General features: G+C 39.8%; 1 protein-coding gene across 1 annotated transcript in view; it reads left to right on the top strand.

The window, feature by feature from the left end:
* The window catches only part of LOC140997933 (serine/threonine-protein kinase 4-like), a 29,693-nt gene that overhangs the window by 12,854 nt on the left and 3,667 nt on the right, over positions 1-13,172 (top strand). The window contains exon 10 of the mRNA XM_073468026.1: positions 6,913-7,064. Within this exon, the coding sequence (XP_073324127.1) occupies positions 6,913-7,064 (152 nt within the window). The remainder of the gene's footprint in view (positions 1-6,912; positions 7,065-13,172) is intronic.

The following is a 13,172-nucleotide window of genomic DNA, read 5'->3' on the forward strand; positions in this document are numbered from 1 at the left end:
ACTCAAGAGTCAACTATCTTTCTTCAGAATCGCTTTAAGAGTTTGACTTCATTACAAAGTGTTGCTTTGATTGTCCACTGTCAGCTGTAAGTTTTTTTTATAAAGTAGCCCAAATAAAAATACCTCACATTTAGGATGTTTCACCTGCAATGCCTCCGTCGTAACAGCAGATGAGCCGCCTGTGATGGTAGCTTGTTGTTGATTATGTAGACGATCAAAACCAATGTGCACCGAACGACATCGGAAAAAGTCAGGTGCACTTAAAGTTTGTACAAAACAACAACAGAAGGAGGCCTACGTTAAATATGAGAGGTTGCACCACAATCAGTGTGTTTACAGAAGGGATGTAACACCAGAGAGCATCTCTCTGTGTCTGCAGAGCATATGTGATTGACAGCAGACGGGAGGGGAAGAGCGAAGGCTGATCATTAATGAGCTCGTTAATCAATCGTGGATGGTGTCGTTCTCTAGGATGGATCAGAAAATGAGAGTATAAAATGCAAAAATGAGTCGGCAGATATACCTGGGCGGACCGCCCATGTATGAGAAACACGATAATGTTTTGATGTAGCTTGTAGTTTCAGGCTGTGATGCTCTTCGTATCAGAAATCATTCTGTTCAGCTTCTCAGCTTTAAGTACCTTTAGTTGCCTCCAGTAGCTGTGTATCACTGTCGCTGCTCCAGCTGCTGCTGACTGTGCTGATATGTAGAAAAAACCAACAGCCAAACTACAATAACTGACTTCAGGACACTGGCATAAACCTGTGTTTTTCACATCACGCCGTATTTTTACCTCCCATTTCTCCCTCCATGCTGGTTTGAAAACCTCTGATTTAAAAATAGCTTGACAGATCGTTAAAGGTCTGATTTGATGTAAATCTAAAAGTAGGGGCTTCTTGATGGAGCTTTATTTCTACTGATGTTAAGCAAAAAAAACGTGTTGATCCATTGTAGAAGAAGTAGGGAGCTGTGATGTTGCCAAGATCTGATTTATGAATTCATTTATATTACTACGTTAGCGCTTCTTTTACGACAATACGCTTTTGTTTTAAACTGAGTTAAATTACAAGATAGAAATTTCCTCAATCCTCCTGGAAACTTGTGTGGTCATTAACGTTTTCTCAGGTTGTTGTCACACATCTCTGATAATGATCACATTTCCCTGCTGAGTCTGACAGATGTCACACTGATATAGACAGCAGCTGTTTATTTCATATTTCTTATTTGTTACGTCAAAAAGAAAAAATGATCTCTTTTGTTTATTTATGAGAGAAGTATTCTGCTGTTTTATGAGATATCACTTCAGACATTTATAGCAGTAAAACTTATGTTAATATTTTAAGGGTTTTATTTCAAAATGTATTTGTTTTTCTTCTCTCCAGCAGTGAGACAGACACACAAATCAGCAACAAAAGCCTAAATGTGGACACAGCTCTGGCACTTTATTCTTTTTCACTGTCTCACACAAACATTATATGAGCAGCAGCTGCCAGTGAAGTGAGAGTGATTCAAACTTTCCATTTGTTGTTTGAGATGCATGTAGAAACATCACGATGACATAAATGAATTATTTAAATTGAGTTTTCCATCTCGGAGCCTTAACAATGTTCTCTTATCGTGAAATGCGTAAATGCTTTGCTCCGTCACAACACTGTCTTAGGTGTAGATGTTCTTATAACCTAGAAGTACAAACAAGTGGATTTTTTTGCACACACTGAATACAAATACAGTCGTGTATTTTCATTTACTCTCGAGTTAAAACGATTTAATGGCTCTCTGTACCTGCTCAGCTCTCACGTCTCTTTACTTTATTAAAGTTTAATTTTGTTTTGGAGAAGGAGCAGATTGAGTCCTCCCTAAAGTCCACTCTGGTTCGGCATTCATTTTAAGTTCAAACTGTTTAAAAGCTTTACTTTCCTGTAAACTTGTGGTTTATGTTCAGCCTGGTTTAGAGGCTGCAGAACAAAACATTAACACCGCTGGAGATTTCCCTCCTACCGAGGCCTGGAAACAAAATGATGTTTACTAATGCCATCAGCACGCTGTAGTTTGTCAGGATGAAGATGTCCACCGCGTCATTTGTTTGCGTCATTAAATCGTCTGCCTCATCTGGATGTCTTCGTAGCATGGGATCCATCTTCATTTTAAGCCTGAAACTTCCTCCGAGATAAGGAAACAGTTCGGCTTTTTTAATTGAAGTAAACACAACCACGTCGACTCCCCACAGGGATGAGACTGCTGTGAGGTGACATCTGATCTGATTGGCCGGAAAAAGGCACAGCAGAGAGAAGAGCAGAGCGAACAGAGTAATGGTCTTGTCAGTGGGTGACAAACGATAATGATGGAAACATTTTTACTACTGGTTTATATTTTGTTTATTTATGTTTGCTCCTTTTGGCAAAAGTCTAATCAGCTGATCAAGAAGCCTTTTCAGACCTTTTAGTGTCTGTGATACAGTTTAATACTGTGATTAATCAGCTGCGGTTAAATATTTTAATGCCTCTGTCATGGCCGTGGCTGTGTCCAGAGGCATTTTGTCTGTTGTTTTCTTCATTGGTGGGTTATCTGTTAATTATTTTCTCAATTGATCAGTTGTTTTGTCAATAAAATATTAGAAAATAGTGAAAAAAGTCCCAAAGCCTGACATTACGTCCTCAAATGTCTTGTTTTGTGCTCAGAGTTTGGACAGACATGGATGTAAACTGCAAATTGCCTGGTTTGCGGGGGCATATAATGCAGGGCGGTAATTCTAATTTTTAACGTTGCTTCCAGTAAAACGACTCGTTTCCGTCCGCTCATCATGCAGTCTGAACCATCTGCTGTCAGAATGTGGAAAAAGGACGAATGCCTAAATGAGATCTGTCAAACTGATGATTTCATTTGAAAAAGAGGAATGTGGTGTGGCAGCGGCTCATCTGGTAAATCAGTACATCACATATCTGAATCAACCTCTTGAGTTTTGAAGCATCGTCGAGCTCCCGTCATCTTTTATTTCTGTCTGTTTACTGATCAAACAAATGCTGCGAGGAAAAAAATAGCAAATTCACTTTCAGCATGAGAAAAGGTCACATAAAAGTATTCATGCAGTGTCTGCGTCTACATCCCTCCTCATTTCTTCCCTTTTCCCCTCACTCAACAGTCTAAGTTTGTAACGTCACCCACTGATTTTCATCACTTATGAAAGCAGAGGTGGTAAAAGACCACACATTCTTTCCTCCAGTAGATGTTCAGATACTTGTGTAAAAAACAGACTGATTCAACTTCTTTACTCCAGTAAAAGTAATAGAGTACAGGCTCTGAAATGTACTCAGAGTAAAAAGTCTCCCTCTGAAGGACATTTGTGGTCAAAGCTAACTGAAGCTCACGTCATATTAATATAATTCAAAGACTATTAAAGTTAAAGGTAGAATCAGTAGGATTTGTCCCAGCTGTTCCTGAACGCACCACAAAGATAGTTGATTGTTGAGTCTCATTCCCAGGACGTCAAATAGCCACATTTTGGGTTGGTAAAGCATCCCGAGCAGCAACAAAGTGAGAAAATAAGAAAATCCAGACAGAGAGCGCACATGCATCATAACTAAAGTAACAAGCCTGTTTTGAAAATGTTAAGAGCAGAAAGTCAAGATATTTGTGTGGAAAAGTCAAAAGCTGAAAAAATAAATACTAACTTTCACCTCTGATCAAAACGCAGGAGTCTCATAGAGAAATGATTCAGATCAAACCTGGATGTTGGTGTCAGGAGGTGTTCGATTATCTTCTCAAAAACTTGCTTTATTTAAATTTTGCCTTGTGTTCCTATGAATATTTAAACCAGAACCATGTAAGGTCAAACAAATCAAGTGTCCCTTGTGTTTGTAAAAATCCTCAACTTCATGTTCTCAGTGATGAAATTTAAAGTGGAAAGTCATGTTTCTATACCTCACGTGGTGCACGAGTCCATCTAAAAACTCACCAGTCTCACACTTGCTCACGTTGCGGCTGTGTTTTTTAAAAGAAGCCTGTTTGAGCAGAAGCTTGGTTAACACTTCTTAAATCGAGTTACATAACAGGCAGATTAGCTGAAAGAAAGATGGAAACAGCAACTTTCCTAACTCAGAAACTGTGAGATTATAAAGATCTTCAATGCAGAAAGTTCATGTGCATGTTTTTACACCATAGATCATCTCGTTTTAGTTACTGCGTGGGCTTTTCTTACCATTAACCTTTTCCCCTTGAAGATGTGTGACACTGATACAAATCATCGCAGTAATGAGAACACTAACACAGCAGTTCAAAACATGTGACAGAAATATATCATAAGGATGTATGTATGCAGAAGCATAAAGCAAAGGAAAACACTGCTCACGAGCTTGCTTGCCTCCACATGGGGTTGGCATAGCAACCAACAAAGCACAGCAGGTCACAGTTTATAGGGATGTGAAGCACAGTTGGAAAGAGTCTTTGACCGGTGAGATAATTGCTCAAGTTTCCCAACAACACCAGATACCAAACTAGAATCAAAGAGACGTTAGATCGAGGAATTTATGACTCCGACCTTCTTTTTATCTGATTATGATGAAAAAAAAAAAACTCCATATTGGGAAAACTGCGACTGGTTTTCTTAAACAATGGCTTCTCCAAAGTTCACGCTCTTGGCAGCTCAGTCTGGTGTCGAGGCACCTGGCAGCAGAAATGTTGAATAAACAGCCATTAATTACTTTTTACAGTCGGGAGATTACTAGACTTTAAAATGATTCTTAGCTCAAGTGGAAACAAACCGAGCCACGAGTGAGAGCGATGAGACGGTAGGGATAGTTTCTCTTTAGTCATCATTATCCAGCTCGGAATACACAAAGCTGACACATTCTCACTCACGTAAGGTTTCAACAACAGATGCTTTGTTTCCTCGGAAAAAGGTTTAAAGTTACATGAAACAGTTTCTGACCGCACGTGGGCGGACGGAGTTGTTTCTTCTTTTTAGATCTTTAAGAGTCCAGACACAACAAACTGATGTCAGAGAACTGATAGGTCCATTTCATGAGTTTTTTGCTATTGTATTTCTGTTCAAAAAAATTGGACGTGCCAAAAATCGGATTTGTTCAGGCAGTCTGGACATTTATATACCGTCAGCTTAACAAGTGCTCGTGGCTGACGTGTGACATAAGCATCCCATCAGCCTACAAACTAGAATCTGTGCCAGGCAGGCATCACTGTTGTTTTCTCCATAAACTTGCCAAATGTGTGCACATGAATTGTTGTACATTTTAGGGCATTTAGCCGGAGATACCAGTGAATGTGCATCTCGAGAACAGTGAATCTCTTCATCAGCCGTGGCTCAGCAGAGGGACTGGAGAGCCAAGCTTCAACATTTCTAAATTTGTCATCTTCGATGTAACTGCCAGACAGAAATTTGTGGTGAGGGAGATTCCTGTTTATAAAACCAGGTTGAAGTGGTAGTGTGTGTGTTTGTAGACTGATCTTGATGGATTCCAGTACATGTGTTTTTGCATTAGCCATGCTGAAGTGTCCAAGAGCTCGATAATGAAACCCGTCTACCTTCTGCTGGACTCTCGAGGGAGACAACAAACAAGAATTTAATCACTTCACACAATAACGAACATATAAAGAGGTGATATTATGCTAATTCTCAGGTTCATACTTATATTTGGGGTCCTAGTAGAAAATGTTTACATACTTTAATTTTCAAAAAACACTTTTTTTCTCATATGGTGCATTGCTGCAGCATACATTTTCACACTGTGTCTTGAACGCTCTGTTTTAGCTACAGAGGGAGACATCTCACATCTATTCAATCTTTGATGAGAGTTGCACGAAAACCCAGAAAGCATTATATGACCTCGTTAAGTGCCTTCGACCTATCTAATGTGAAAGCAACCTGCTGCACAAAGTCTGTCTTGGTCCTTAGTCGACTTAATTAACCTGATTATTGTTGATAAATTACTTTTATCGCCCCATAAACCAGCTCTAATTTCCTCTTGTTATGACATTTCCCCTCTCCAGGGGTCCTATAGAAGACCGTACTGTCAAATTCAAACAAAGCTTGGACAATCAAGATGCTGTGGACACATTTATTACATAATGCAGTGTGAGGGTCAACTTAATAGACCATAATAGAAAGTCAAGAACGTGAATTAATAGAAACAGCGTGCCGATCACAGTGTGGCTCCGTGAGAGAGCGCGAGTGGAAACTTCAGCCTCTGTAACACAACAGCAGCTTATTAAAGCTGTGAATCACACTGAACTACACTGATACACTCACTGATTCGCTCCATTCATGGACTCATGAGGGCAAAATTAAAGATGCAGAGAAGAATATGTCCAATGGACCGAGTGTTGTCTCAGTAACTTCACACACTAATTGTCTTAATAGCTGTTTTCTTTTCCGTGCACGTATACAGACACTAACACACTCACACATACTGTGAATCCTCCCACTCATTACCTAGAAACAGGATTAAGCTTCTTTTAACGTTTCTCTTAATGTTATTGGTTATTTTGTTGTGTTGTTGATCCTTTTCCGGTGCAGTTTGGTCCTTTGTGATAAAGTCTGAACAAACATCGTCACAGGAAGATATCTTTATGTTGTGAATGCTTTTTGCATTTTCATTAAGAAAGATCAAACCATCTCGCTGTTCCTCCCATTGTGCTGATTGGCTTATTAAAATCAGTTATTTTGGGGAGAGTTTGATGCTTTTGAATTCTCCTTATAATTATATTTTTGCATTTTTGCAATTTGCATGTTTACAAAAACTGCAACAGAAAATAAGATTCAGAGAGAAAGTTTGAACACAGAGAACCTTTTATAACCTCGTCCACAAGTTTTACCTTCAACCAACCAGTTCTTCTAACCAGCTCTGCATCCTCCTGCAGCGACAGCAGTCATAAAGTAAATGTTGATTGTGTGTCTTGCAGGGAGAGATGAGACGATGCAGCCGACCAAGCCGTCCTTCCTGGAGTACTTTGAGCAGAAAGAGAAGGAGGCCAACAGTCAAAATGACGGAGGAGGAAGAGGAGAAAACAACGCAGACAACCGCAAACTGCCCGCTGACGGAGATCTTCAAGTGGTGAGTTAGAAACGCTGTGTGCGTTTTCTTTTACTGGATATTCTTCATCAGCTGTTGGATCGTGATTTGAAGTCATCAAACAGAGACGGAGTTACCACAGAGGGGCACAGAGCCAGCCTCCTTTTCTGTCCCGCTTCAGTTACACATTAACTAGTCTACGTTTAGGTAGAGCATTCGAGCCTTGTGGGCAGAATGAATGTAAAATCAATATGCAGAGCATTAAAACTAACTAAATCACTTTTCCCAGATAATGATTGTAGTCAGACCTCATTGGTAAGTTATATCGTAGAAATGTTTAGCTGATGTTTATTTATTATTTACTTTTCCTACTCAAATTCTTTTAATTGAAAAATGTATCCTTGAGAGAGGACCCCCAAAGTCCCCACCAAATACATTCCCCAATCACCTATTTTAATCACTTAAATAAATAGAAAAGTAGCTGCTTTAAAAGAAAAGTTCACCCTCAAGCTGGTGGAAAGTCGGGTGAGGTTTCGTAGTCCACAGCTGATGTAGTTGGGGACTGTAAAACACAAAATGGCCTCATGCAGTTTATCTTGTGTAATCCATTTCTCTGGAAGCCCCGAGATCCCACATTGATTTGAAAAGACGTTATTTACACCCTTTCTGGAGGCAAAATATTCATTGTAGGTGCTAAGCTAAAAGCTATAATGTGCTCCCCGCAAAGTTTGTGCACAAGCTCGACTGCAGTTGAGTGTTAAAATATTGCCTTTTTCAAACAACTTTTGTACTCAGGGGTTCTTGAGAATCTTTTTTTAAGGAATTAAATGATATTATTAAAGTCGTATTTTTTTTTTGAGTGTTTTGATATGAACGGAGGTGAAGATTGGTCGTTTACGTGCCTCCTTAGTTTGACTCTCTTTGTTCTCTCCCTTCTGGCTGCCTTTACACTTTAGCTCAGTTAGCTGAATCCTCTGAGGGAAAGCATATTACAGTGAGGGCAGAAGCAGGGGTTGTTTGTCTTACTCAAAGACATTTAAGCAGGACAAATGGTTGCTGCTGGAATTAAATATTTAATATGTGACCTTTTAAATGCGAGGTGGTTTCTCTTACCAGACCTCCCGGCTCCCTGCTCACTGTACAGGCTTCTTATGTCTCTACCGCTGCAAAAGGATATGTGAACAATTCAGCTTGTGTCTCAGAAAACAAAGCAACGGTTTATTGATTGATTTTTTTTTTTCTGCAGTTAATTGTGGACGGATTTAGCAACGATAAAATATTGTTTAGATGCTGTGTGTGTGTCTGTGTGTGTGTGTGTGTGTGTGTCTGTGTGTGTGTAGCATTACGAGCACCTATTGAGACTTAGATCTGTGCCAGTGTGCATTTTTAGTTGTTGCACTAACAGACAGTGACAGGTAACCGCTGGCTGACCCTGATTCTCACTCTAGTTCTCCTGGATCACTGTGAACACACACACACACACACACACACACACACACACACACACACACACACACAGAGGGAGCATAATTTTCAATAGGTGTATCACACATTGCTGTGACACCAACACTGTCAAAGTTAATAGGTGTCACACACACACTGCACTTTATCTTCAGTAATATAGTAAATGTTGTATTGTGTACACACACACACACACACACACACACAAAGTTACAAAGTAAAGGTAGAATAATATATAAATAAAGGTATAATAATAAAATGATAATAACAGCAGACTGCAGGAAAAAACACACCGCTGCCACAAATTTAAGCCCAACCCTTTCTCTGCACTGCACGCTCAGCCACACACACTTTGTGACACACACACCTTTTTGTTTTCGCCGTTTCATCGTCACTAGAAATGCAACTGTAGCAAGTCACTCACTGTCACTGTGCTCATTCATCTTTTAAGGCGTTTCAAACTACATCATATCCAACTATAAAATAAAAGCCTGAAAAGCCATCAGTAAAACTGAAATACAGAGAGTTGTTTAAATAGAGATGAAGCATTGTCTCGTCTAGTCACGTTGATCTGAACCGTGCAGACCGGCACATTGAAGTTTCAACTCGTCTCATCACGAATCTTTGGTCTGAACTTTATTCACATCAGTGTCCTGTGTTTTTGTGTCCTGGCTGTGTTTGACTTTTGAATCTCCCGGGTGCCAGCGCAGAGACATTTTAACAACGTATGTGCAAAGACAGCAGGACTTCACAGCAGTTAACAGTGGAAGTGAAACCTGAAATATCTGTGTGTTTCATGGCACCATTCAAAGCATCAGGCAGTCCAGTTAATTCAAACAGGCTTCACTTGACGACACAAATCCCACTCTGGGAGGATTTATTGTTCCATCAGACTTTCAAATGTGAGGATAAAAAGCTAATTTCTTCTGGGATCTTTCATACTTGGAGGCAGCACGTTGACAGCTTCATGCTGACGGCGTTTAATTTTAGATCTGACTACTCGGCTATTTTTGTGTTTTGCTGCCAGATGTGTTTTTAACGTAGTTATCCAGAACGTTGTCATATTGGCAGAAAAACTTGTGGTTTATATGTTGAGTTGAATTGTCTCTTTCTCACACTTACTGTAGACTTTCTCTGATAAGGGTTGGGGGGATTTAGATAAGTAGAAATCCCTCTGTAAGTTTGAACATTTCATATTAAGATGTCTTTGTTTTAAGCTGCCTTGGTTAATATTTACCATTTTTTCTGTGGCTCATGCTTCAACCAGTTCAGTGGTGTGAAAATGCAGCATATAACATGTGGTGGGAAAGCACTAACATACATTATTCATGAGAAGCAGACGCAGAACAACCAATCTCCCTCAATTGCTCGAGTCTGTCCGCTTCCTTTTTCTCTATTTTTATTCTTCCTTATTGTTTTTTCTTTTCTCCCATCTCCCCTCTGACTCCTCTTTTCCATCCCTCCTCTCTTCTCCGATGTCTCCTCAAGGAGGCTGTAGTCTTATCTAACAGATCCTGACAGAAGGTTGAATCCCAGGCTGCAGGTTCTTCATGATCCCATTATCAGTCACACGTTTATCAAAGTTTTATAGTTAAATACCTTTAAGAGACATAACACCCAGTATCACGCAGGTTTCTAGAGACCAGGCTGGTTTAGGTTTTGGTGAAACAAACACGAGTCTCTGTGCGATCTGATGTACGATGCATGAGACAGACGCATTAACGTTAATATCAAGGAAGACTCGTCCACTGTTGAGATATTATGAGTCTGCGTTGAGGGTTTTGGAGCTGAAGATCTTTAAAATGATCTTTTGTTATTTGGAGTCTTTTTTGTGTTTTTCGTCCAAATTATTCATCACAATGGTCAAAGTTGATTTCCGTCACTTTGCAGAAATTGACATCTTCTAAGTGTTGGTTTCAGAAATATTGCCAAGAATGAGATGAAAATGCAAAAGAAATGAAAACCTTTCAAACACCCACAGTAACAGATTTTTTTTGGCTGCTTGCAGAAACAAGCTGTGAACACAACAGTGACATTATGTTTTACCTTTTTGTGACGAGCTTGTTAGCAAACAGTTTTCTGTTCATACATCCGGCAGATAGAGGGCGACATCGACGTTCATTTGACGTCGTGTGTCCGGCCACGTGGTCAACGTTGCATCTTGGTATTCACTCGGTTTTTGGTTCCCACTTAATCCTGAGAAAAATATGAATATTTAAAATTAAGTTGGCTGCTGCCGCATAAAGCGCAAGACTGAAACAGTGAAGTTGTGGCTGGAAAACTAAAACAATGAGCTGAAAGACACTGAACTGCCTTGTAGAGCTGAGGTAACCTGTCAGGTGATGTTTGTCTGTGGGTTCACCCCCCCGCTGAGTGATCTATTGTTAAAATGAAAGTGTTGATTAAAGCCGTTTTCAATCATATGGGACTCCTTTCAGTTTCCTCCTCCCTGTTTCTTCCTTATTGTTTTAAGTCATCACCTCCATGTTCTTGTATCCGTCCGCTTAAATATAAAAAGGTTTGTGGCAGGAAAATATTCAGTTTCTTGACCAGTTCTTGCTTCTACCTTTCATTTCTTTTCAGTTATTTAGTCCAACTGTTTTTCAGGGATATTTTGAAGCTCTGTATTATAGAATGAGAAAGTGTGTGTGTGTGTGTGTGTGTGTGTGTGTGTGTGTGTGCGTGTGTGTGTGTGTGTGTGTGTGACTGTTTGTCAGCTCAGATGTTGAATGTTTCATGACTTCAGATGTTTTTCTGTATTTACTTCTTGGTAAACAAGACCTCGAGGGTCCGTCTTGCTTGAAAGAATTTATTATTGTGACATTCATGAAAAATATTTCAGAATAAATATTAATATATTTCTTAGTTTTTTGCATAATACTTTGAATATCAGACTTTCACCCTGCAGGTATGAAATGTTTTCATCTTTTTGGATCTGAATTCACGACCGCGGCAACAGATTGAAACGGACAGTTACACCAAGATTTATTTTCCCTTTAACTGAATAATCGTTTGTTGATCGATTAACGTAATTAATAGGGTTGTCCCGATTTTGATTTTTAAATTGCAAAGTGATTGAAATGAGGCATTCATTTCAACAATAGAAATCAAACCAGAATCGACGACCCTGCTGAGCGTCTCTGCCGTGTTCTGGTGTCGTTTACTGCTGTAGATGTATCTCTGCTCTGCTCAAGGTGCATTCAGGCGCACGGCTTCAACTCTGAAATCTGCATCGCTTCGCACCAGAGGGGATATGTGCACGGACGGGGACATCATGGTGCGTTCAAGCGCTCCTCATAAAAAATGTAAATGACAGCTGTCAAGGCATAAAAGTCAAACAACAGTGGAGCTGTCAGTGCTGAAAACATTTTTAAATCGGTAATTGTATCGAATCGTGACGCCGCTAATAATTATTTTGTGTTTTTGTTTAAATCAAATCGGAAGTTGAAATGTATCACTCCGGCTGCTTCAGACCATTTCAGAGCTCAACAATTATTTGATTACTAGCAAATGAATCAACAACTGTTTTCATAATCCATCAGTTTTGTCTTCTGTGACATTAAACTAAATATCTTTGTTCGTTGAGCAAAACAAGATAAATGTTTTGATTTGATGGAGCAACATTTGAATCAGTGATTTAGTGAAGTAGAAATCATTAGTCGTGGCCCTGATCCACGTCTCCACTGTTGATCCATAGGTTGAGTTTTACAGAAGATATATAAAGTTTGTTGTGTATGTTGAGTAAAGACAATAATCCTAATTGATCACTGAGGGTATAATTGAGGCTGTACAGTGAGTGTTGTCACGAGTTAGAAGGTTTAAAACTGATTCAAGGTTTCGTCCCTCAGTGTCTGTTATACTTAGATCCCGCTGTAGGCCAGTTGTAGGAATGTCCTTGTGTCTTCACAGTTATCAGTCGAGTGGACGAGGACGCCAGTGTTATTTTAGCCCATTGATCGTGCGTAATAAATAGCCGGGGAGCAGAGTGCTGCTGGTAAAAGCTGAGAGGAGGAATCCCCGGGGAAGAGCTAAAGCAGGCACCAGGTCTCCGTCTGAGGCCGACAGCACGGAGGAAAAGATATTGAATAGATGTCAATAGATGAAAGCTACTGAAATAGATTCAGACACCTTGATTCTCGCTGTCATGCATCAGATATTTTTAGGTTGCGGTAAAGATTTTCTTAAGTGTCCATTAATGGACTTGGAACTGATTGATCTCTGAAGTCCTCCAGCTGCAGAGGATCAACAACAAGGAAGAGAAGTCACTGAAGCTTAACTGGCTTCATGTGCAGTTCTGAGGGACAAACCTCTCATTCAAAGGTGATTTAGACTCTCCAGTAGTGACTCTTTAACGTCGACTGTGAGATCTATGAGGCCGTTGGTTTGTAAATTATATAAAATCAGTGCCTTTATTGAATGGGGACGGAGGCAGACAGAAAACAGGGTGAAAGAGGGACATGACGTGCAACAAAGGCTGGCAGCTGAAGTCAAACCAGTGACGATTGTGACCATGCGGCGTGTGTTCTGCCTCTGAGTTCCTTCTTTCCCTTTTAAAACATACTGATTGTTTCAGAGTTTGTTCTTGACCTTTAAAACAGCAACTGATAAGACGTTCTGGCAGACAGCTGCTAAATTAAGTGAGAAATGAGACCTTATGGAAAAGTTAAAAGTTAGAAAATGTATCCAACG

The sequence above is a fragment of the Pagrus major genome, chromosome 6 (genome assembly GCF_040436345.1).
Source record: "Pagrus major chromosome 6, Pma_NU_1.0".
NCBI lineage: Eukaryota > Metazoa > Chordata > Actinopteri > Spariformes > Sparidae > Pagrus > Pagrus major.